The 25,302-nt window shown below is 38.5% G+C and overlaps 2 protein-coding genes across 4 annotated transcripts; one reads left to right on the forward strand and one right to left on the reverse strand.

The window, feature by feature from the left end:
• Window positions 1–1,291: 1,291 nt before the first annotated feature.
• Window positions 1,292–14,055, forward strand: LOC138702146 (protein I'm not dead yet-like). The gene is made up of 12 exons (XM_069829753.1): window positions 1,292–1,374; window positions 4,860–5,125; window positions 6,926–7,040; window positions 7,208–7,251; window positions 8,759–8,890; window positions 10,183–10,302; window positions 10,378–10,665; window positions 11,780–11,874; window positions 12,163–12,252; window positions 12,731–12,924; window positions 12,998–13,135; window positions 13,954–14,055. The coding sequence occupies exons 1-12, from the start codon at window positions 1,348–1,350 to the stop codon at window positions 14,053–14,055; spliced, it is 1,611 nt and encodes a 536-aa protein (XP_069685854.1). The 5' UTR covers window positions 1,292–1,347.
• LOC138700851 (zinc finger protein 260-like) lies at window positions 11,723–25,302 on the reverse strand. Of its 3 annotated transcripts, XR_011332405.1 has the most exons (7): window positions 23,208–25,301; window positions 22,069–22,344; window positions 17,766–17,936; window positions 17,496–17,685; window positions 15,949–16,076; window positions 13,028–13,124; window positions 11,820–11,860 (listed from the first exon to the last, which is right to left on the reverse strand). XR_011332405.1 is itself a non-coding variant. In XM_069827210.1 (6 exons), exons 1-5 carry the CDS (start codon window positions 23,987–23,989, stop codon window positions 15,954–15,956), a joined length of 1,542 nt encoding a protein of 513 aa, XP_069683311.1. In that variant the 5' UTR covers window positions 23,990–25,301; the 3' UTR covers window positions 11,723–11,860; window positions 15,949–15,953. The 3 variants fall into 3 exon arrangements, 2 of the variants coding, with proteins under 2 accessions (XP_069683311.1, XP_069683310.1); XM_069827210.1 differs by lacking the exon at window positions 13,028–13,124 and having other exon boundaries at window positions 11,723–11,860; XM_069827209.1 differs by lacking the exon at window positions 11,820–11,860 and having other exon boundaries at window positions 13,028–13,145; window positions 23,208–25,302.

Below are 25,302 nucleotides of genomic sequence, written 5' to 3' on the forward strand. Positions count from 1 at the left end.
CTTTTCAATTCCACGTTTCTGCTGCAGAGGTCTATGCAATTATTATACTTTTAACTATAACCTACAGCATGATAAATATGCGTTCTTGTTTTAGAAATCGTGGCCTGATCCCACAGAACACTTGTTAGTTTTAATACAGCTGCTCGTCTTTTTTTAATTTCCTCACTAATTTGTGATTCATGATTTTCATCTTGGTAGTTTTGCTAACTACCAAGTCACTTATAGTTCTTGAGTTTATAATGAAAAAAAAAAAAACAGCTTTATAAGGGAATGTGAATGTAAGCAATGATGTGAATAATAACGACTGTCAATTAACAATTGCAATTAATCCATTGTTATTCATTACGTCATCATTCACAATCGTGTTGATTTCTTGTTGTTTAATCAGTGATAAAACAAAGAATTCTCGAATAATTAGTAAAATGGAAGAAGGGCAGAGGTTTATTTTCGTTACTATAAAATTAATCAACTCACAAAATTTTAATTCATAATATAAATGTTTTTATAATATTAAGTGTTTAGTTTAACTTGTGACCATACAATAATCTCATCCTAAACTACTTAAATTACTAATCTAGTGTTTGTAGTTGATACAGACGAATTGGCTATACAGTACATCACATGCATAATTTAAAATGAGATACCATATAGTTATTATTAATGAACTTTTACAAAGAAGTTTATATTCATAAAACTATGCAACGTAAAGGATTGGCAGAAGAAGACTGGCAAGATAGAGCAGAATGGAGAAGAAAAATTTTGGCACAGGAAGATGCTTAAGTATTGTTAAGCTGTTTTATATATACCCCGTGTGTGTGACTTTCTAGTCAAAATAAGCAGAAGTACCAACAGGTTTTCTTTTCAGTAGGGCTACTTCCACAATATCCACATGGTGTTTATTTTTGAGTAATGTTCTATGCTGATTATCTTTCTCCCCAATATATTATTGTAATGAAACTAACGCACATAGACAATATAGGTAACAGTGAACACAATATGTTTAAAAAATCTACATACCTATATTAAAAAGTAAAAAATTTTCAAGTTCTCAGTGGGGGCAATTGTTTCCCTGCTGGCACCCATGAAAATAAGCGATGTCAAAGCACTCTTTCAGTAAAGATTTCCAGAGTAGATTTTCATGGTCCATTAGTATTACATAACAGAGTGCATTTAGAATAAAACTTAAATTTTATATAACACTAGAAATGTTTCTTTTGTCAATACATTGGTAATAATTACTTGACGTTACTTTACAGTCCTGGTAAAAGGAAGCTTGTTTTGCTCTTCATACAATGTTACTGGCGGTCAATTCTTGTGATCGTGACTCCATATGTCTATATTCCAGTGATGTTTGCTGATTCTTCTCATAAAAGTGTAAGATATGTGTACCTTACTGTAAAGGTGCTTCGAACAGTACCGGTAGTATTATATATTAAGTTCATATTTTTAGTAGTAGACCTACATATTTCTTAATTTATACAAGCAAAGAAATTAATATACGGTACAGAATCAGACCAGACATGAAAGGGAATAAATTATGGAGTTAGGCAGGGCTAGTTCTTTTGCCAATATTAGGCCTACTTAATATTTATAGAAAAAAAATTACACAATCTCAGAATGCTTTCAAACCTACAAAAGTTAAAAAAATTACAATCAGTTGTATCGTAATGAAGTCTGGACTAAAGATAGCAGTTTAAATGAGATTTTAACAAGTCTTTGAAGATGAAAATGGTGTTTGTCTCAAGCTCTGAAAATAGTGATATTTACAATTTTGCTGCATTTAGAAAGAAGTGCCTACTGACGTTCAGATGCACTTATCTCAGAAATGTAGTAGTGCTCGAGTATTCAACTAGTTTCAATGTTACCCAGAGTCATCAAAAGGAGGAACTTGCAATGTGGACTCGCTGACTTGCTGCCAAAGACACTGAGCCATTAGAGACCAATGGTTCTGGAAACTTGGGCAAAGAGAGGAGGAGGAGGAAATTAAAAGAAGCAGAAGATACATACTTTTGGACATGAAAATTAGAAAATGATAGGAAAATGACGAAATCGAATAATACATAAGTAAATGGGTCTCAACAGACAAAAATAGAATGTCTAAAATAATAGATCACAAATCACAAGGTTAAAGGCAGAAAAGAAGATCTTTGAAAAAGAGTAGCCAATGAGGTCAAAATAGGTCTATTTATGGGTTAATTCGATATTGATGATATTTTTTATTCGAGCAGTTTTCTCATCACACTGTCATACGATATACTGTATTTGTTGTCCATAAATTATGCTCAAAATTTAAGTCCACATGAAAAAAATACGGCGTATTTTCCCTGAAATAGTGGGAAGCCAATTATAGGAGAACAGGGGGCTTGAAATGTAATTTCTGGATTCAGGCTGGAATAGAGAAATGTTACATACAGTGAAGTCTGCCGAGTTAGCTCTGTGGTAGCAAGTCTGCCTTCAGACTAGCCGGCCCGAGTTCGATTCCCGGCGGGGTCAGAAATTTTCATGTAAAATTTCTACCTCGGGACTAGGAGAGATGGCGGTGCACAACTTCTAATCACTAAATTGTGCACCAATATGCCTGGGTTAAATCCCTAATCTCTCTGCAGTGCATATGGAGAGAAGGCATATGTCACTGTTGATAGTGATTCGTCCGTCAGATGGGAACATTAAACCTGGCGGGCCCCATGGTGCTATTCCACAGGAGTTGGCTATGTGCTGGCACCGGGTTTCCCCTTATGCCTTCCTCACCTTCATCATCATCCTCACTCATTCCCTACACTACACTTACACGAACATTTACCCTAGTATACGACATAACTCTTCACAGATACACATCATGCATAACATGGCCTGCCGAAGTGGTGTGCAACTTGAAAATGGGTCACAGTCCCGTCATCTATCCGCAGTATGTGGAACCCGAATCACGCAAGTGAAGTGGGTAGGCATTAGGTACACACACACACAGTGGAGGCAAAAAAACTCGATTGGTGATGAGAAGACTTCAGAACTTTAGGTCCTTAAAAACCAACTTTTAGACTCCTAAAATAAGTTCTAAAATTATCATAATGTAGGCACTAAGAATACAGTTTTAGGCACCTAACAATACAATTTCAGGCAGCTAAAATTAGGATTTTATATACCTGAATGTGTTTCTAGCTATTCAAATTACAGTAACTCTAAAAATGCAATTAATTTGTGAATATTAAGTATTACGGTGTACAGTGACAAAAATAGTGAAACATTATTGAGGTTAGAAACTTTATTTTTATTATGACTTAACGAATTCATTGATGTCATTGCTCTATGGCTCCTGATACAAGTGTCAATATTACAATTAAATTAATTAATTTAATAATGGATTTACAATTCTTTCTTTCTTTATCTTAGTTTAACCATTCCCTTCTAGGTTCATTCATATGACCCACACCACACGTGACCTGTTGAGAGAGGAATTAGTCTATTGGATCACACACATACTTTTTTGAACGCACAAGGACATGGAAGGCCTCCTTGGATGAGGGATCAGCTCAATGCCAGGGCCACTTCCAATACAACACAAACATTCACTCACACATATGAAAGGATTAAGAGAAGGATCCCCGTCCATGGCTGGAGATTTACAATTAACATTCATAATTGGCATTTCAGTATGTAACAATGATTTAATTCAAATTTTCCGTTGTGACACTTTGCCTTTTGTCAGACAGAACCACTTTATAAGCGGACAATTTTTTCACGAGATATTGATCTTTTGTACTTCTACTGCCTGCTCAAGTGCTCAACAAAAACATCACATTGCAGGAATTTCTTTATTTCTACATCCAAACTATTACAAGTTCTTTGAACCTAACTCATCCCATGATATTCATAACTTTATCTTTCATTGCTAGACGAAAAATTAAAAACACATACGGTATTAACGACATATAAATAGGCATTTTTAGACTCCGAAACTTTAAAATAGATCACAATGGGCAAAATAGGCATTTTAGGCACCATAAAACCCCTTCCAAACGTTCATATTTTACATAATTAAAACGTGAAGGTATTTTTAACTTCTTTCAGTTTATCTTGTAGAAAAAAAATGTAGGCATTTAGCCTAAACTCTGATGAGGTCTAGTTACGAGTTTTTTTTTTGCACTAGTAATCACAGATACTGAAGTTTCCCTTACTGTTGATTTTATCTTTCACATTTAAATATAAATCAGTTAGCCTACTGCCTAATATTCCATTTTGTTGGTTCATAATTATCTGTAGGCCCATTATACTTCCTATTCCTAAACAATGATTTGTATGTAAATGCTATCCATATAAATATATTCTGCAGAAAATAAGATGTGGCACAAGATGGTCTGCTTAAGGTAAAAATCATGACGTCATAATGTAGTAAACATCAAGTCATTTTAATTTATTTTTAAATTAATGATGATATTGCAGATTTAATAGCTAAAATAGGCAAAACTTGCTGCATGCTCCAGATAAATTTAATATTTAGTCCCACTACCAACAAAATACGTAAATTCCTTCAAATGTGAATACAGTTATGGTGGACTTCGATTTCCAGAAGAACATTTTATAACATAGAAACTCAAGACAATATCTTTATCTATCAACGTTAAGAATGTAAAATTCAAATGTATGAAGCAAAAGAAACGCATAATACCGGTACTGGTATATAAATTAACCCTTCCAACAGATTTTAATAACAAACAGTCCATATTGCAAAGTTTGTCAAACTAAAACTTCAAACACACATCACGTATTAGAATGACGAACACAAAATCCCCTCAGAAACAAAGAAAAGACATGGATTAACTTCACCAGAGAGCCCTTAACCAAGCCAAAAGCGTATGTTGCAGGAGTTCCTGTGTCTGTACTGCATCCTGATCCTGGCTACCTTCTGGGTGACGGAGGCGCTGCCCCCTGCTGTGACGTCCATGCTGCCCATCTTCATGTTCCCTGCACTGGGCATCTTGGACACGGAGCTCACGTGCATGTGCTACTTCAGGGAGACCACCATGATGTTTGTGGGCAGCCTCATTGTTGCCATCACAATCGAGTATTCTGGCCTGCACGTCCGGTTCGCTCTCAAATGCCTCCTCCTCATTGGCTCCTCGCATCGCAGGTCTAGTCAAATACTTCACTGACCATTCACAGTTCAAAAAGACCTTCCTGGTTATCTTTGTTTATTCTTTTTTAAATCGGGTTTAACAATGCTGCAGAACTTCAAGCTTATCTGGCATCTGTGCAATTGGATCGCTTATCGTTAGAGGCACCTATTAAAAATAAGAAGTGTGCTTTTTGCTCCTTTTTTCACTTTTCAACTCTTCGAAGCCAGTTTCATTAATGTGAATTTATGTTAGCACGTGGACTAGACTCTGATACTGACATGGACATTTTTCCCAGGCAGGGATGAAGGGAGGCACCAGACATTTCTAATATTTCGATTGTTGATTTTGAAATTACAATAATTGTTAGTTGCCTTGAATTTAAACACAAACGTCCATTCAGTGTTATACTGTTATAGAAAAATGGGTTGTCCTCAACATATAACTGTGTTTTCATTTATTTATTTTTTTTAAGAATGTCATAGAGTTTGTTTGCTTGCTTGTTTCTTTTTTCTTTAGGGAAAAGGGGCAACAGCCAGGCATGTCCATTAGTGGTACCATTTATATTTACCTCACTCAAATGCATCAAGCAGCAAAACAAGTTGTAGCTAACAAGAACTATTTTTGGTGAGACGGGGATGTTAAGCCTGGTGGCCCTCTTAGTGCTATTTGACAGGAGTAGGCTATGTGCCGGCACTGGGTTTCCCCTTCTCCCTTCCTCATCATCATCACTCATTCCATACACTACACCTAGTACACGACATAACTCTCAACAGATACACATCATGTACAGCATGGCCTGCCAAAATGGTGTGCAACCAGAAAATGGGTCACAGTTCTGCCATCCCTCTGCTATATGCGGAAACTGAATCACATAAAGTAGGCATTGAATACATTCATACACAAAATAATTACTGCTAGAAATGCTATAAAAAACATTTTTGCTATAAATACAAAAAAAAAAAAAAAATGCTATAATTTCACACCTCTACCAACAATTGAGGAATAAACCCAATCATACAACAAGTCCAAATAGGACTCAATCCCACACTTGAGTGAGGCCAGATCCTTACTTCTGAACTCTACTTTGGTGGCTGCAGTCCAACTTGTTACTTTGAAAACAAAGCGATATTTGCAAGCCAACACATTGCAGTGTCGTAATATACGTTGAAATGTTCATTGGAAAGAAGACGGAGTACGTCAATTAGGGCAGTTCTGGATATATAGTACAATATGTGAGTCAAACGTCAGTTGTACTGAATTTCATAAAAGTGTGATTGGTATAAGAAAATCCAGTACCTCAATTATAAAAATTGTAAAGTACCTTCACTGTTAAAATATATTAAGGTACCATGACTGTATAGTCATGTACATACCTGAACTGTTAAAATAAGGACTTTTCATATCCTTGTATAACGATTAAAAAAATACCAGTATGAAGTTGTTACAATATTAAAGTATCTTGACTGTTTAATCAATAGATCTCGGATTTTTAGGCTTTAAAAATGTAGATTTAGACACCTAAAGTCGGCTTTAAAAACTGTAAAATAATGATTGATATAACAAGACCTAATACCTCAATGGTAAAAATCATGAAATACAGTCTTTTGTTAGTACAACACTGTCAGTGCCACATTATTCTAACCAGTAACAACTTTGCAGTCTATTTTCTAGTGCATTGACTGCTGCTTCTTGCTAACGAATATATGCATTTGCAAGTTCCTCTGTTTCTGCATAGCCTATTTTTCTATTAACCCTCAAAAGGAGGTCAGGCTCAAAAGTGCCTGTAATATATGAAATGATGTTGTGCATTGCAGGCTGTCTGCAGGGCTGTTTCTGGTCACCATGTTTATCTCCATGTGGATCACCAACACGGCAGCCACTGCCATGATGGCGCCCATCGTCACAGCCATTCTGCAGACACTTGAAGAGGTGAGAGGACAGAACTGCCATGTGCTGAAGAAGCATTGTATTCTATGTAATTTTCATACGAACCACTTTTTGAGATCTGACAAATATGGTTGTGGTGCTACATCCCCCCTCCACCTGCCAACCTGCTGCAATGCTTTTTGCTTAGCACGCTGTTTCTCTGTTCGCAGGAAGGCATGTGCAAATACTTCCGTACATCGCCAGAAAGTGTCCCGTGAGTACTCTGGCGCAATGTTTGTACTGGAAATCTGGAATTCGTGATGAACAGGGACGATTTTTGGTTTACTCATTACATAATTCTTCCATAACTCATTACTATCTGCCACACCAGAGAAAAATTCTGGATAGAACCTGGGAGTGTCTGCCTATAGTATCAGACCACATAACTGGAAGTAGAGACATATTTGATTGTTTATTTACATATTATCTGATTATGTAGTTCATATTTGTTCATTTATTCACATTACCTGTTTCTTTCTTTCATATACAAATATTATATGCAGAGTGATTCACGAGGAGTTACCGGCACTTACAGAGCAAATTTCCAAACACATTTTGAGCAAAAACTGTCATATAAACATGGGTTCTATTGTCAATATTTTCAGAGTTACACTAATTTGAAGTTCTTTGTAAAATACCTTTATTCTTTAGATTTAAGGTAAAAGAATATTACAGATAAAGAATGAACTATTGGGAGTATCATTTCTTTAATCAGTTAGTATTCTGAAGCTAAAATTGTTGTGATTCCATAATTGCTTCGTACAGAATTTTTTTTCGATTCTTAACTACAAAATTACATTTCTCTTACACACTTGTCACAACAATTGTTACAAATCACGCCGCTCTTGTAAACTGTTTAAGACTGTACATTAGGATGCAGAATTAAACTGTAAAGAATCAAGTTCTTAAAGTCGTATGATTCATAACATTTACTGTAGATGTTAACTTCAATGGTTGCCTTTACTGATCATTGCTAAGGGTCTAATAAAATTGTAGTACTGTCACGCTTAGGGTTGCCAACTTTTTTTTTAAGAAAATACAGGAGACTAAGGAATCGACAAAATTTCACATATAAAATAGACAAATTATTTGCATCAGTTACTGAAAAACAACTTTATTCTATACTTCGGCAGCTAGGCTTAAATTAAGAGCATTTTTGAGACAGATTTTGTCTCGTGTAATAGTTGAAGTTGACTGCAGTTTTCAGCTCTGATTTGATTAAATGTGTCGTGCTCCTGTTTCGAACATCTGTTCAGTTATTGTTCATGAGATGAAACACCCTCTTTGTATGAGCATTACAACTTGGTATGTTTTCAGTTTTTCCAAATTTATAGCATTAACACGGTTTGATTTAAACGGGTGAGCACTGAAACCCATTACTTTCTAAAAAGACTGCACATTTTAACACCTGTCTTGAATTTATAATTAATCATCATTCACGGCAAAATCAAATGTTAAAATAAGCACTTTTATATTATGCAGAAATAAGGGAGAAAAATGCTCGAAGAGAAGAATAATACAGGAGTCGAGAGACTGTTCAAAATCTGGGGCAAATATGGGAAGATTGGCAACCCTAGTCACGCTTCTTACTAAATGGTCCAGGTTCAAATCTTAGTAGATCAAAATAGGTACTCTATCCTCATTCAATCATCTCGCTAATTCTATAATTATAAGCTGAGGAAAACCCCATAAATACAGCTTCAGTGTTCATGTGCTTGCAGCGCTACCATTCCCAAACCGTCGAGGACAACACTGTGCTACTTCCTGGGGATAGCTTACAGTGCGTCAATTGGGGGAACAGGCACTTACGTGGGTACTGGGACGAACCTGAGTGCAAGAGATCAGATTGAGAAGTGAGCCATCCAGATTTCTGCTTACTATTCCATTCACTAACCGACTTCTAAAAATTCTGAAGTTGAATTAAAATGATCATTGCTGCTAACTACTATAATAAATTATAGGCCTATTACTGATTTATTTCAAATAATCAGAGTTTGATGAGAAATTCTTACTATAATCGAAAATAGATACACTATAAATTGGTATAGAAGCCAGCAGGCATAAAGAAGGAAGCCAGTTTCTTTTATCATTATTGTAAAAGCAGTTAAGGAAAGTCAGAATTTTATTGAAATATAAACAAAGCTGAGTCCAAACGCTGAAATGTAATATTTTCCATATACAGTAGTGCCAGCACTGAATATAATACAATAATGAAAGATAAAGACAGTCTCCACAAGCTCCCATTGTCTCATTTTCTCCACGTCTTGACGAAATTCCAGTCAGCAAGACATCCTCAAGCACACTGGCATCTGACCAGCTACAAGGCTGAAAGTAGATATGAAGTAACCATCACCATCATAAGCTACACAGCATAGTTTAGTTTAAGCTCATTTTCCAGCCTTTTTTAAGGTTCCCCTTAAATGTGATCTCATGTAATTTAATTCCAATTATATGCATCCTGTTTTGCAATACGTAATTCGTTTCGTATTTCTTCATTTATTTCAAAGTGCAAGATTCCAGTAGTCACAATGAATTTTATTTCTGTTATAAATATTGTTGTCACAGTACAAATTTGACCTGAACAGGTAGATGCAGACTCTCTCTGCTTGGCACAGGCTAATTGCCAGGCTGATTTTTTTTGTCCAGATTTTCCAAACTGTAAGTAGAATGTAACATAACCCCATGTCGAATCCTCTTAGTCCTCAATCTCATCGATGCTAAGGAATCACGCAGTTGACACAGTGTTGTTAAATAACCACTAGAGAATGAGTGGAAACATCTTACAGTCTGAAAAACATTCATTATTTAAAAACGTGAATTATTCTTTTATATACATTTTCGGTTTACAATGCTATCACATCTATAAAACCATTTTGCTCCTCACCCTTTTGTATTCCCTATATCACTTGAGCTTCGCCTCTTTATTCTTCCAGGTGAAGTCCATTCCAAAACTTTGTTGGATTCTTTCTTCCCACGCCCTTCAATATGTCCATAGTATTACATTTGTTTTTATCGAATATTACTATTTATTAAGTTCTGACTTTCACTTTATCTCTAAAACTTTATTTTAGTTTTACCTCACCTTGTTACCATTCCAAGTTCCTTTTTGATTTCATATATTAAGGCGCTCTTGTGTGATGTGCAGGTTCTTCCCGAATTCTTTACCAGCTTTCCACAGATGGATGGCAGTGGCAATCCCACCCATGCTTGTGGATATCGGGTGTCTCTGGGTGTGGATGAACTTTCTTTTCCTGGGACTACTGTGGTAATGATGCTACTGTTTTAATCTCCACTTTGCATGCAGAAGGGAGGAAGAGAGACTGATGGCTCCATGTTTCAGGAAGGGAGGCTGCGACCCAGAGATCAGGGAGACTCTCCTGGAGAGCAAACAGAGGAGAAGGGAGATGGAGAAGACAATCCGGAAGGTCATTGAGGAGAAGTATGCTGCGCTGGGCCCCATCCGATGGAACGAGGTGCTCACGGGGCTGGTGTTCGTGCTGTGCGTGTTTCTGTGGCTCTTGAGGGCGCCTCAGGTCATCCCGGGCTGGGCAGACAGGATCGTGGACCTCTCTTATATGAACGACCCCAGCCTGCCCCAGAAAAACAACACAGTTCTCAAGAAGAAATAGTGAGTCCTGCACTGGCTTGGAGCTCCAATTTCGCGCTATCCATGCTTTAAGTGATGAGCCTGTGCACGTCCTGATTAACAGTCCATCTTTCAGCCACACAAGCTCTCGCTTCACTGTTTAAGATCAATTAATTATTATTTAATTTTAATAACTAATGAAAGATGAGCACTGACTGATGGCTTACAGTTCCTCATCAAAGCGAACAGAATTCAATTAGGTTTAAGTTCTCCTTCTCATCAACCTTGAAATTAAGACGTTCTCTGGAACAAGAACTTAACTAGAAATTCTTGATACGATGAGAGAGTAATGGAACGGAGAAAAATTCCCTCCGGCGCCGGGATTTGAACCCGGGTTTTCAGCTCTACGTGCTTATGCTTTATCCACTAAGCCACACCGGATACCACCCCGGCGTCGGACAGAATCGTCTCAGATTAAGCTCCAACTCTTGGGTTCCCTCTAGTGGCCGCCCTCTGCACTACATCATAGATGTCTATGAACGTAAGACCGAAGTCCATACATGTGCTGAGGTGCACTCGTTATGAGTGACTAGTTGGCCGGGATCCAACGGAATAAGCGCCATCTATGACGTAGTGCAGAGGGTGGCCACTAGAGGGAACCCGAGAGTTGGAGCTTAATCTGAGACGATTCTGTCCGACGCCGGGGTGGGTATCCAGTGTGGCTTAGTGGATAAAGCATAAGCACATAGAGCTGAAAACCCGGGTTCAAATCCCGGCGCCGAAGGGAAGTTTTCTCCGTTCCATTACTCTCTCATTGTATGATGACGCAGAATATCTGCATGGAAATATCATATGTACTTCGGTACATTAAAATAATATATAGAAATTCTTGAATTTGAGATACAGAACATCATACATTTTAGATCTGGTATAACAGCATTGCGCAGGACGACATTCAAATGTTTCTAGAGGGCCCTGTGTTTGTTGGAGGGAAATATATTTTGTCAGAAGAGAAATGTGTTATTAAGGATTCAATATATACTGGAAATGGAAAAACGAAGTGACGTACATTAAGTTGTTATTCCAGGAAAGCCTCAATTGTTAACCATAAAGGTGAGTATCTGCATGCTTCACACCACACCGTTAACTGTTGCAGCAGGATGAAGGATGCGGGGGCGGCTTTCTTCGTGGATCTGCTGCTCTTCACTCTGCCTGGCACGCCTCTCTTCTTGCACTTCTGCAACCCAAAAGGTAAAATATGTCTGTCAGCACTATGGAAATCGAATCCTTGTATCATGACAAAGACACTTACCGGTATTATTTTAGTGTCATTAAGTAAGTGTCGCATATTGAACTGTGAATAATGTCTACGTAAAATCATGTCACAACTCACACTTGATGGGCGATACACAAGGCATGTGGTTTGCTGTATGTGCCTGGAATTTGTTCCACTTGCATTTGCTTGTGTTTGTAATGCCAGCCACATAAGCTATTAGACACGCTGCAGTAATGCCTCCTTGTCTTGGTACTTGATTGCAGCCAACAAGGTCCCCGGAAGCAAGGGTCCTGCACTCGTGGTGTGGGAGGTCGTGCAGCAGAGGATGCCCTGGGGACTCATTTTTGTGATAGGTAGGTTTCAAGCACGTGCTCCACAATGACTTGTGTGTCAGACAGGTGGCAGGCCTATCATGGGGTGATGACAGGATGGCAGATGAGAAGCAATAGAGTCAGAGCAGTTAAAATTATGTTCACCCAAGTGTAACAAGTGATTACAGAACTGAACGGCAATCTTCTTACAACAGAGGTATATCTGACTCTTCCTCACTTGTTTATTGCTAGAACTCTGACGAAATTCGCAACGAGAAGTAGAAATAATTCTGTATTTATGGTAACTTCATCTCATTTGTCAGTTTAACCATGTCATGAAGAAAAGACTCATTTTTAAACACATCACCACCCAGTGTCTTTGATTTCAAATAAATATCCAGGAATTTTTTGCTAAAAATTATTATATTTCATGTGCATTATTTCCGAATACACTGAATATGAACGAAATCTTCAAATAGTTTAGGAGAAACTGCTGTTGACAGACAGACCACCTTTCCAGGTTGTGGCTTTGCGATAGCGGAGGCCAGCAGCGTGTCCGGCATGTCCTCCATGATTGGCAGCTACCTTGCTGCCCTGAGACACGTGCCTCAGTTCTGGATCGTCTTCATCTGCTGCTTCATGGCTACCAACATCACGGAGTTCACGTCTAATGTTGCTGTGTTGAACATCCTGGGGCCTGTCATCGGATCCATGGTGAGACTTGCCCGTTCTGTATGGACGCCAATTCACGAATCACAACTGCCAGTAACAAACTGTGTAACTGCAGGGTCTGGAGCTCGACATGAATGGTGCCTACCTGTTCGTCCCCGTCGCCATCTGCTGCTCCTTCTCATTCATGCTGCCAGTGGGAACTCCGCCAAATGCCGTAGTTGCAGGGATGGCCAACATCAGGACTGAGGACATGGTGAAACTCACTACTTCATTCCATTTATCGGTTCACAAAATAATACTTATAATTATCTTTACTTTCTCATTTTTGGAAGTATATGTCGAAAGAGGGAATTTGTGCTTACAAAAATTTACCAATTCAATGCTGCATGCCCTTGAAAACTTCGGATATCCAGCAACCCTTTTTACCCTTTTTACCCTGCAAGGAGTTAAATGCACTCTCTCCAGTTCTTATTTGTTTTCAATGGTATACATACTGTGCATGTTTTTACATAGCTGAAGACTGAAGGAACCGTCTACAAAATTCGGCTGGGAGAACGAGTGCTGAATCCTTTATGGATGATTATGCTCGTGTATCACATCCTACAATATCACTACTCCTTCCTCAAATTTCAGGGCTTTTTTATTCTTCATATAAGGAGAAATAGAAATATAATTATACACCACATAAAGTTGAGACAGAAGGAGAGTGCTTATTATGCCGCTGTCTATGTCTATCCAAGCTGCAAAACAGATTATAATAATGGTTTGTTAGACATCCCTTCTAATCAGCCCCTTATACAATCCACTCGACTCAAATTGAATAGCTATGCACAAAAATGTTGCAAGCGCCAAATTAAAATTTCACAAGAACAGAAAAATACTTGATGCTCAGCACTGTAATCCCTAGGTTCTACAGCCTATAATATAGAAGGCTGTGCTTCCACTTTCAACCGAGTTCACCACAGTATATTAAGATATTGCAATAGAAAATGAAATGTCCTTTGCAATGTTTTTCCGTTCAGATATTTAACTTAGTGTATGATTTACAATGCAAATTGTTCTACATTTCAGATAATTGCAGGAACTGGACCAACAGTCTTCACCTTAATTTCAACCACAGTTTTCGTCCATTTGCTTTCAGGCCCCTTATTCACGGAGCACAATGTTTCATAAATGTGTGTAGTACTTCAAGTTTTAATGTTAATAAACTGCACTTCACTACATTTTTTAAGATGCACTTACAAACGAAATGTGCAAAGTTTCAGAGTAACAAAATATTTTATGTAACTACATCTGTTACAATTTGTGTGATGAGATGTTTGAACAGCATCGAGCAATATAGGACTGGGAAGTTTCTGTTAAGCATAGTTCGATTTGAAAGTAACAAAATTCATGAAATTCTGTAGTTGGGAAACAAACATTATCTATAAAAACTTTAATTTCTCCACTGTGGCACAGACCCAGGTTTGATTCCTACAGCCAAGCAGTGCACCCGTTATGACTGGGTGTGTCTGATGTCAGTGGTGGACTGTGACAAGGATTTAGAAATGCTTTCAATTATAAAAATTAATGTATATAAACAGTATATTTACAGGTAGAACAAATGTATGTACAATTTCTGAAATTTGAGCTGTAACTCACAACTCACTGTCAACTTAGAGAAGCACACAACCTTACTTGAAATTTTGCATATAAGCAGATGCCTAAGAAATAAAGATAACTTGTAAATATTATCTGCATATTTCAAACATGACAGTGGCGTGTGATAATAGCGGAATTCACACAATAACAGACAATCTCCTCACCACAATGTAGAAGAAAATTTCAAACCCAATGTTAACGTGTCTCTTTATATTTGCAAACTCTATTTGATTTGTATCTATAATATCCCTCTATCCTTTTAACAAGTAAGCTTTAAAAATTATATTTCCCTGTTATATGCTGGTGGTCCCTTTTCTGTTCCTTGTTTTACAGAAATAGTGTAGTTGCAATTGTGTTCTAACAAGACCTAACATTTGAAAGTGATATGCTTGACTGTCCAATGTTGTTGAATTCAGTTAATATATGAACTGACAAATGGAACTGAAACCCCGACATGAGTGCTGGCTGTCTTGGGAAGGAGCAGCGAGCGAGGGTGGGAGGGGGAGAGTTAGCACTACGAATTCAGTGTTGCCAGATTTAGTAGCAGTAATGGTACAGGAGCAGGGACACATAAGATTACTTATTATTATTACTTACTTACAAATGGCTTCTAAGGAACCCAAAGGTTCATTGCCACCCTCACATAAGCCCGCCATTGGTCCCTATCCTGAGCAAGATTAATCCACTCTCTATCATCATATCCCATCTCCCTCAAATCCATTTTAATATTATACTCCCATCTACGTCTCGGCCTCCCTAAAGATCTTTTTCCCTTTTGGGTATCCAAATATATATATTTTTTTTAATCCAATGCCACCAGGTTGTCTTTCGACATTTCTGGTCTTCTCTCCTGGCCGTGGCTTAGTTGTTACCCACTTCTGAGGTTGGGGCATCTGGAAGGCGGAGTTACATTACCCCGATGATGTGATAGGATGATTATGATAATGTGGTGCCGGGAGAGGTCTTAAATCTAAACTTAACCTAAATTCCAGGCCATGGACGAACACAGGAATAATCCCCGGGTATCCAAATATAAATAGGAATATATCAAAAGTCATAAAATCTAGTGCCTTACACTTAATTACCACATTTTATTAATGGTTGTGAACTGTCTGGGCAATGATGATGTTAAGAGTAAAAATAATTTTAAATAAATTGAACGAATATGAATTTATAATATTTAAATTCATATCTGCGTGCAGTAAAAATGAAGATGTAAGAGGAAAGTTAAATGAATGTCAATGCATGTGCCACACAATGAAGATAGTACCACAATTAACTGTATTGTACTGAAGGTATGAGCAAAAGGTTGAAATTAAATTTTTTCAGTAATAATACAATTCATAAAGAATCGTTTCACTACGAAACCTAAAAGTATTTTTGTCGAATTGTGACTGGCACAAATAAGATCATTGGAGGAATTACCTCTGTCAGCACTGGTGTGGCTTGTGCTTCGTCTTGCGATGAGCGTAGAAATTGCTAGGACTAGCAAATGTCTTGGGACAATGTGGGCAGCTGTAGGGCTTCTGTCCTGTGTGCTGCACCATGTGCGTCTGCGCAATGCAACACCCTGCACTGTAGTTACTTGTAATCAAGTGAACCTTACAAAAATCCCCCCCCCCCCAAAGAAAAAGTACTCACACATGCGTCTGATGTCCTTTAAAAAACAACGTGTAGGACAGTAAACTGCACCCAACCCTAACTACACTTGAGAAGCATGAAGACTGAAGAACAAAAACTCAGAATATTTTAAAGAAAAATATTAAGAAAGATTTTTGAAACAATAAAAAACCCTGTAACATAGGAATGGAGAATATTAATGAATGATAAAATTTTCCTGCTATATAAATAATCAGATATTGTAGCAACAAACAAACAAAGAATCTGCAGGATCGGACACACTGCTAGAGCACAACAAGGAAGGAATATTCTGCTAGGGCATCCTCGGATGAAATTTCAAGATTATTTGGAAAAAACATTACACTTTTAAATATAAATAATTGGAAATATTTTATACTGATACAGTCAGTTCACACCATGTTGTACATTCAGCAGCAAAGAACATAAATTTTTATAAAACATAATAATAATAATAATAATAATAATAATAATAATAATAATAATAATAATAGTGATGATGATGATGATGATAATAATAATATATACGCCATCATGTGGTCTAGTAGTGACTAGGGTGCTGCGGACTGGGTTTGATTCCCGATTTATAACTTATGTCGGACAAGCCCGTGGTCCAGGTAACACAGGGGTTTTCTCCAGGAGCACTGGTTCCCCTAGATCAGCGGTCATCAGCACAGTGCACCCTCGGGCTAGTGTCTCTTATCTGCAGATAAGACACTGCACTGTGGTGCATCCGTGGCTGCTGGCGGGTATGCTCTCTCCCTCTTCCTGCTACACAACAGGGCATATTACGATCCACTGCTTACTCAATATCCATTTCAGCGAGTGCTGATGACCACTGCCCTATGGCATCCCAACAAATCATCATCTCATCACGAGTGTAGCGCAGACCAGCCTCCTGTGGCGCAACCTGGGCAACGACTCTGTTGGTGAATTGGTCTACACAACTGGCTTCATACGGGTGAATGACGAACAGACAAGTACCGGCCATACTGTGAGGAATAAAACTGCGAGTCTTTGTGCTAAGACCAGATTTCTTTAAATCATCATGATCACCACTGCAGAAGAATATACTGCATTTCAATCATTATGGTCTTCTATGAATACTGACCAGATTTGTTTATACAAAGTAGCTTCAAGAAGTTTCCAGAATATGGATAGTTTCTTAAAACAAAATACAATAACAAATTTTACATAATACTTCTTTGGGAAAATTCAACATCCACGATCATACAAATGGCAAGATCACATACCAGGGGTGAATAAAGAGAGACAACGAAACAGACACCGATATGTAAAGGAAGAATTTGTAGGACACATGAAGATTCATTTACCTTGAGGTCGCGCGAAGTCTTGAATGCGCGGGAGCAGAGGGGGCAGCCGTGTGGGCGCGTGTTGCTGTGTCGCTTCATGTGCATGCGCAGGTTGTTGCGCGTGCTGGACACCTTGTCGCAGTGTGGACACGCAAACAGCTCTCCCTGGTGGCACTTCCTGTGGATGCGCAGGATCTTCTCGTTCTTGAGCCTGCAACACACAACGCAACTGCTGGGTGCACAGCCTCGCAGCGTCACTACTAGCAGCACAGCCCACTGCCCCCTGCTCACCAGATGCCACACTGCGCACACTGCACGCGCTGCTGGGCCTCGTGCGTGGTCAGGTGGTACATGAGAGCACCCTTGATGGGGAATGACTTGGCACACACGTGGCACACAAATGGACGCTCCTTCTGGTGCACGTGTCTCTGGTGGCCATCCAGCGTGCTCGCGTATCCAAACCTGCTCGCAAAGCATCACACACTAATCAACTACTATGGCAAATCAATTCTTGGTGATAACATTTTAAGAACTGATACAATAATTAATGTCTTCAATAAGCTAAATTACACTACAAATTACGATGTTAACAAATGCATTACATTCACTGCTGCATTGAAACTGACATTACTTTTGCGTGGTATCAAAGAGACTTCAGCAAACATTTAAAATAATTAGAACGGGACTTCCATTTTATTCAGTAAACAACTAAAAGGAAGTAGCGTCACATCTGCTCAGGAACAACAAAATTCAGATGAAGCAAAAATAAAATTTGGGAAATTTTATTCACTAACCCCAAGGGCCACATAAATCATGTCATGATTGTTTGGCAGGCCATCTGCACAGGATAGGAATTTCCTACACCTCGTCTTTATTGCAGATTGCGGCCAAAACAAGTCGTATTTGATAATATTCACTTTATAAAGTCTGTCTTCATGAAATGAGCTTTTTGAAATTTATTATCACTCAAGGGCTTCTTCTTCTTCCTCCTATTTAGGACTCGGTCTTGCTTTTTTTTAACTGATGCTCCTTTTACTGGACATCAGGTATTTAACTTTCCTTCCATCATTTTGGAGGTCGTCCCAGAGGTCTTGTAGTAATTGGCTTTTTACTCATGGCGATCTTTGATAGACGGTCATCAGTCATCCTTAAAATATGTTCTCTCCATCCTTTGTCCATTTTACTACATCCTGCATTCCACACTTGATCCTAATCTCCTCATTTGTCTTTCTGTGATGCTACGTAATGTTTGCATTTCTATTGTCATTAAGGACTACCGCAACTTAAGACATAGCCAGATGACTGTATAGTTGTTTGCACAAGGCCCTTTAGAACATATGGAGATGCACACACTGTTACGACACAACAACGACAAGATTAGTAGTTGGTTACCTCTGCAAACAACCTCAGGTTTTTTTGTCAGCCAACTATCATTGGCCCTTCGAAATATATGATAGAGTTCCCACGAACGACCTTTCAGTTGTTCTGGCTTTCATTTCATGAGAGCATTTGCAGAGTGGAGGATTGTCAAACATGGATTTTGTGGATATTATTCCAGTATGTTGTTGTTGTTTTCTAATGCCAGGAGTTTGACAATAAAGTCATTTGACCTCTTGCACTCCAATATTTTTCAAAGATATTATCATGACCAGCCAATGAAGCACAGATTTTGAGGTGTTCCGAATCAATTTCTTGGTTTGAGTTGCACAATGGGCAGTTAGGGGACTGATATATTCCAATTCTATGCAGGTGTTTAGCCAAACAATCATGGCCTGTTGCCAATCTAAATGTGCACTTGTGGTTCACCTCAGGAAAAGGAATTGCTGGGTGCATCCGTTATATAGTGAGAGATTGTTGAAAGGAAAACTCCATACTATGGACGAAACACAACTGAATTGTTCTCCAAAATTATTTTCATATTTTCGCATGATACACAATGTTTTAATGAACTTTTTATTATTGTTAGACCGAACTAGATGTTAGCATCGACTTCTCTGACTGCATAATTAAGGCATGTTGTGTACTTCGTAATTTTGTTCACTCTAAGGATAGCATACGTTTCGTTGATACTGTATAGGAGTGTCCTCTTAAAATATCATATGCAATTGTGGAACAGATATTAAGAGTTTTTTGTCGAAGTTTTTCATTTCACCTCAAGGATCAACACCAAATTAATACGAAAAAATGTAATAGATAAGCCATATGAATACAAGAAGCATTTTACCACGAATGGCAGATTTTATGTCTTATAAGATAAAAGAGCATTTAATTTGATACACAATAATAATTCAACCATAAAAGTGTGATGAAATTGTTCATAATATATTATCAAGTAAATAGGCCTATACGGCAAGTGTAAACTTAAATTGTTAAAAAGTAATTGTTGAAATGAAATAAAAGACAAACTACTGTCCATCCAAGCAGTTACGTCGCAGTGTCATCAAAATGGGAGAAATCACGTGACAGTTACTTAACGGGGTCCTTTATTTGAAACAGTTATATAATATCACATAGAAGTCTCAATTCCTAACAGTAAATATTTTCAGGAAATAGCTAAGACAGTCCATCTACAAGTCTCTACACAGGGGCCAGCAGAAACGGGAGGTGACATAACACTCCACTCAGACAGACAACAACTTGCTTCAGTTTCTTTTCTGGGCGACAATTTGCTTCATACTGGTACCACAGCTGAACAAATCTCTTGCCAGAGTTGGTCCACTGCTGTAGTAGCCAGCCGGAGGATGTCAATAAAGAAAAGATCAACATTTATCTGCCAACAGTTGATTACTTCAAAGCAAAATACCAGCTTGAAGACATTGAGGTGATTGGTCTTCTTATTGGAGCTCATGGTGCGATTCCGAAGTTCTTTGAAAGCTTCAGGAAGACTTTTGAACTACCACAGACACTTACTGCTGACATCATAACTTCAGTTTTGAAACGCTCTTGCCAAATTCTGAGTCATCATATTCACTCTGTTTAATTTTTTTTATTCACTTTATATTCATATATGTTTATTTTCATTTTCTTTCTACAAAATTTATGTAAACATTTAATATTGTAAAATTCATGTAGGAGAGTATACTGAGTCCTTCTGGGCTACCTCCAATGGGAGGCAGTTATTATCTTATCTTACCATGCCTAGCCGTGAAACGAGCGGGTCTGTGTTCAAATCCTAGTGGGGACAAGTTACCTGGTTGAAGTTTTTCAAGTGTTTCCCCTCAACCCATTACAGTAACTTTTGGTGATCGACCCTGGATTCATTTTGCTGGCATTATCGCCTTAATTTCATTCAAACGACTTGATAGCAGTTAATATTAAACCAATTAAAATAAACAGCAGTGATTTGTTGCCCTATACAGCAGGGTGTTTTCGATATTCTCTTCTTGTAACAATGCTAACTTCTGCGAGCACAGAGAGAAGGATGTGGAACGTAAGACAATGACGGTTTAGTTGTATGTGTAAGCCTGCTCATGGACTGAAGTGTCGTGTTGTTTACGAGCTATATGCAGGACGGTCGGCCGACAGTTAAGTCTTAACGCTTGTGCTAGCTCTAACTCTTTGTCCGAGGCATGGTTGATTTATGTGAGGAAAAAGTTAAACTTAATCAAGTCAAGGGGACCTCGACTTATTTCAGTTTTAACTTAAAAATTAATAACGATTTTGAAGAATTCACTGAGGAAGTTATTGAAATGCAGGGAATTCACTCTCTGAAGGTTATATCCAATTGTCATGGACCTCTTTGAATTTTATAATGATCTTGAATTTAAAAAGTTTCCTTTTCACAAAAGCATGGGATTGAATCAATACTTCCGAAAGTGGAAAGAAATCTTGCAAAACCAAACCAGCAAGGTTTGCTAGTTCCTTCAGTAATATAACTTCTTGTTTGCTTGAGATTTTATGTTTCTGGGAACTTTCAGGTAAGTTTCATGTTATTTACTGTAATATGTGTGGCATTTAATAGATCGGTTAGATAGATTTCTTTAATATGCATGAAATTTGATTATTAATAAGGTTAATCAAAGCTTTCTTACTGTTAGAATGAAAGTAAATAGTGAAGATGTAAGGAGTTGTGCTACTACTTTCTGCATTATTTATACTGTCATTGGTGATCAATCTCTGTTCACTTTTGAACATGCTTGCTTTTCTTCTTTCCTTATTTCAATAATAATGTAATCGTACAGAAGCTATGCACACAAATTTCGAGATAAAAGAAAAATGACTAACTGATTCATATTCTTGTGGCAATGGCCTTGCAATTCCTCATACTGAGGAAGTAGTTCGACTTTTTTTGTCTATATATAACACATATTAAATTAAACTTAGAGACGACTTGATAGCCAACTGTGAATATCATATCATGTAAGTTAACATGTTCAGGACGTAGGCCTAGAAGTCACCGACTATGAATACTGGTACTGGCTCAGTCATATTCCTCAGGGGTTCATTCTTTTTTTCTTATTGATCATTACTGAATAAGGACAAAATCTGCTCGACTGTTAGCAGACAGTACTGAATCACGAATGCTGAAAATGTGTATTGCATAAAAATATGGACACCAAAAGTTCCACAGCATCAAATACTGCCACCACTGCACCTCTTCCCACAGACGTCACAGACGTAGCTGAGCCGCTCCTCGTCAGGCAAGTGCGTGCGCTCGTGCTTGGTCATCGCGTGTTTCGCCCCAAAGCCCTTGTTGCAGTGCTGGCACTTGTAGGGACGCTCCCCCTCGGGCAGATGTAGGTTCCTGTGGTTAGCCAGTCCGTGCTTGGAGCTGAACTGCTTGTCGCAGCGAAGACAACGGAATACGTGCTGCCTCATGTGCTGCCGCCACACAGATTTGCTGTCAAATGCCTTGCAGCACTCCGCACATCTGCAACAGAATTCGGTCACTCACGTGCTGCATGCCTAGCAACTCCAAGTTGAAAGCTCGACTATCCTCCATGTTTCAATACAACAATGATTATGAAACACCAGTCACAAGATTACACAATGTTGTTCAGAGAAAAGCTTCTGGATTGACAATCTGGCTGATTGTAAATTACAAATTGTTTTCGTATAATTAAGTGGTATAACTCAGAAATTAATTATCGAAGATAAATATACAGAAACTGCCTAACTTGAAAGCAATGCACTCTGTCACACTGTTGCTATGGTGACAGAAGTGCCTGAGCCAGACTATTAGGCCAATGAGGAATGGCTCTGATAATTCCGTTAAGAGCAACATAAGGACGTGCCATTACAGTCTTGTTACATTTCTACAGAACAAGAGGTCCAGGGCACATACTTTAATGTTAGAGAGTAAAGAGGCTGACATTATGTCATTTAATAATGCATACATATTGGTAATGTATGAGCCCTGGACTGGACCTCTGCTGCGAGAAGATTGCCTGGCTTACTACATAATTACCATAAAATATACGTACCGTATCTCAGTTTCAATTATTTTAGGCATAATGATTGACAGTACAAAGTTTCTAACAGTCACATGTGGCACTGACTATAATGCCAGTACCGTATGCTGCTGTAGACCTATAATCAATGTCACAATCGTGACTAAGATATTTAGACAGGGATTGTGGTTAGGCCATTATCTCGGAATGCACGATGTCCAGATACTATCAAGCTACAAATATTAGTGGGAGCGATCTCAAAGAAATCATTAGTGAGCTAGGCATCTGGCAGGTGCGCTCTTGTGAGCTCACCGCTGACTTTTCGAGGACGCTCCCTCCCGACCTGTAGGAGTCCCTGTGAGCCAGCATGTGCTCCACGAGCTGCCCTCGCCCCCACAGGGCACGGTCGCAGCAAGAGACGCTGGCAGCGGCATGGTGCTGCAGCTTGGAGTGTTGCGTAAGCAGCTCGAAGTCCGCGAAACTCCGTCCATCGTGGCACCGCTCACACTGCAGCTTGTAGAAGCGGCGCAGCCGGGCATCCATGTCGTCGCCGTCCAGTTCTATCGGGGCTGCTCTGCTCCCGCCCTGCTTGCCGCTGTCCTCACAGTTCACGTACACATTCGGATCCACTTCCACTTTAATTTCAATCGAGCGCTGACATCTTTGATCTACTGTCAAATTGCTAGAAAACTTTGCACTTACTTCGGAGGAAACGTTACATGCTGCCTTCTTTATATCTACATGGGAACTTCGCGGAGATATTTTTTCTTCCGTAAGCTTACTCTCTTTTATGTAGGTCAGAGAAACTGAGGTTCTACCTCCATCTTGCACTGTGCGTGAAGACAAATCATTATCCATAATCGAACTATCTTGTTGCCAGTATTCACCATTAAATGGTGACACATTTAAATTGGCACTTGAGAAAGTACAAATTTGGTGTGAATTTTGAAATAAATTATATGCACTGTGACTATCTGTTACAGAATTACACCTTCCTGAATCTGTTTTCGGCACTTCTCTGATACTCCTTTCCAGTAAACGATGTCCATACCAATCTGCTTCATTGCTCACTCCGCAGAAGGCACTAAGTTTGTACGTCATTTTACTACATGTGCCGGCGAACATCGCACCTCCTCACAACATTCTAAAACATTCTAACCGCAGATATGCGAAGCCGTCAATATAACAAAAATGCACAAGTGCTTGGGATGGGGTACCGATACTTTTATGACATCCTAATGCCAACTTTAGATTTGGTACATCTTCTGCGGACCTCTGGAAAAAGAACTAAGGACGAGACTAGTTAAGTGCTTTGTGTGGCATTGTATGAGGCGGAAACATGGGCATTACGACGAAGTGAACAGAAACGAGTAGAAGCATTTGAAATGTGGATATGGAGAAGAATGGAGCGTGTGAAATGGGAAATGAAGCTGGCTGGAAAGAGTGGGTAAAGAAAAAATAATACTGAAACTGATCAGGAAGAGAATCACTGGATCACTGGCTAAGAAGAAACTGCATACTGAAGGATGCACTAGAAGGAATTGTGAACGGGAGAAGAGTTCGGGGTAGCAGAAGATATCAGATGACAGTAAGATACATGGATCATAACTTATGTGGAGACTAAGAGGAAGGCAGAAAATAGGAAAGACTGGAGAAAGCTGAGTTTGCAGTGAAAGACCTGCTCTTGGGCAGAACACTATGAATGAATTAATGAGGTTAGGTGCAGGTCTAAACAGACTTCGAAAGAGTGAAAAAGAATTCTTCTTAAAATTCAGCTATAAAACCATCATGAAGTGAATTCCACAAAAAAAAAAAAATAAAAAAAAAATAACTCTCATCACAGTCTGTTTGTCATAATATTACTACGAACACAGAATGAAATGACTACCGTGACAACACCGAATTTTATAGTTGTAGTATTGAAAATCCGTTACCAACACGAATTCTTAAAACCCACTATAAGAGTGCAGAAGCCACTAAATTGATATATTATTAATGGGAAGAGTATTTTTCCGTTGTGTGGATAAAAAAAACCGCTGAATTTCTATATCACAATACAAATTTGGGTATATTTTTACACGTTAAACACAGAAATATAACAGATCTAGCGTAAAAAATCGCTAAATTGGCTACCCCGTTACTAATGCAAATACCGCTAAACTTCAAGCGATGCCGGTAAACATGGAACATTTTTTTTACTTGATTTCCGAATGTGTTATGTAGTATTAGAGAATTTGACAATAATGACAAATAATTATATGTACTAAATAATATTAGCATGTCCATATCTGACCATGCTATATCAGAATTGTCGCTAGACAGAAACCTGAGCAAGTTTCAATCTGTACGCAACAGCATGGATGCAGTGTTGCCAACCGGCATAAATCTAAGATATTTTCGAGCGAAAAAAAAAAGCTAGATTTTCATAAAATACTTTA

This window comes from Periplaneta americana, chromosome 6, assembly GCF_040183065.1.
Source record: "Periplaneta americana isolate PAMFEO1 chromosome 6, P.americana_PAMFEO1_priV1, whole genome shotgun sequence".
Taxonomy (NCBI): Eukaryota; Metazoa; Arthropoda; class Insecta; order Blattodea; family Blattidae; genus Periplaneta; species Periplaneta americana.

Bases quoted from the DNA above. Each gene is read 5' to 3' on its own strand.
- LOC138702146 (XM_069829753.1), top strand. From the start codon at position 1,348: ATGTTTGCTGATTCTTCTCATAAAAGT. The intron at 5,126-6,925 runs GTCTAGTCAAAT...TGTGCATTGCAG, and splicing joins ATTGGCTCCTCGCATCGCAG to GCTGTCTGCAGGGCTGTTTC. The intron at 7,252-8,758 runs GTGAGTACTCTG...ATGTGCTTGCAG, and splicing joins ACATCGCCAGAAAGTGTCCC to CGCTACCATTCCCAAACCGT.
- LOC138700851 (XM_069827210.1), bottom strand. From the start codon at position 23,989: ATGTTCGCCGGCACATGTAGTAAAATGACGTACAAACTTAGTGCCTTC. The intron at 22,345-23,207 runs GTCGGGAGGGAG...ATTCTGTTGCAG, and splicing joins GCTCACAGGGACTCCTACAG to ATGTGCGGAGTGCTGCAAGG. The intron at 16,077-17,495 runs GTAAATGAATCT...TGCATTGCGCAG, and splicing joins AGACTTCGCGCGACCTCAAG to ACGCACATGGTGCAGCACAC.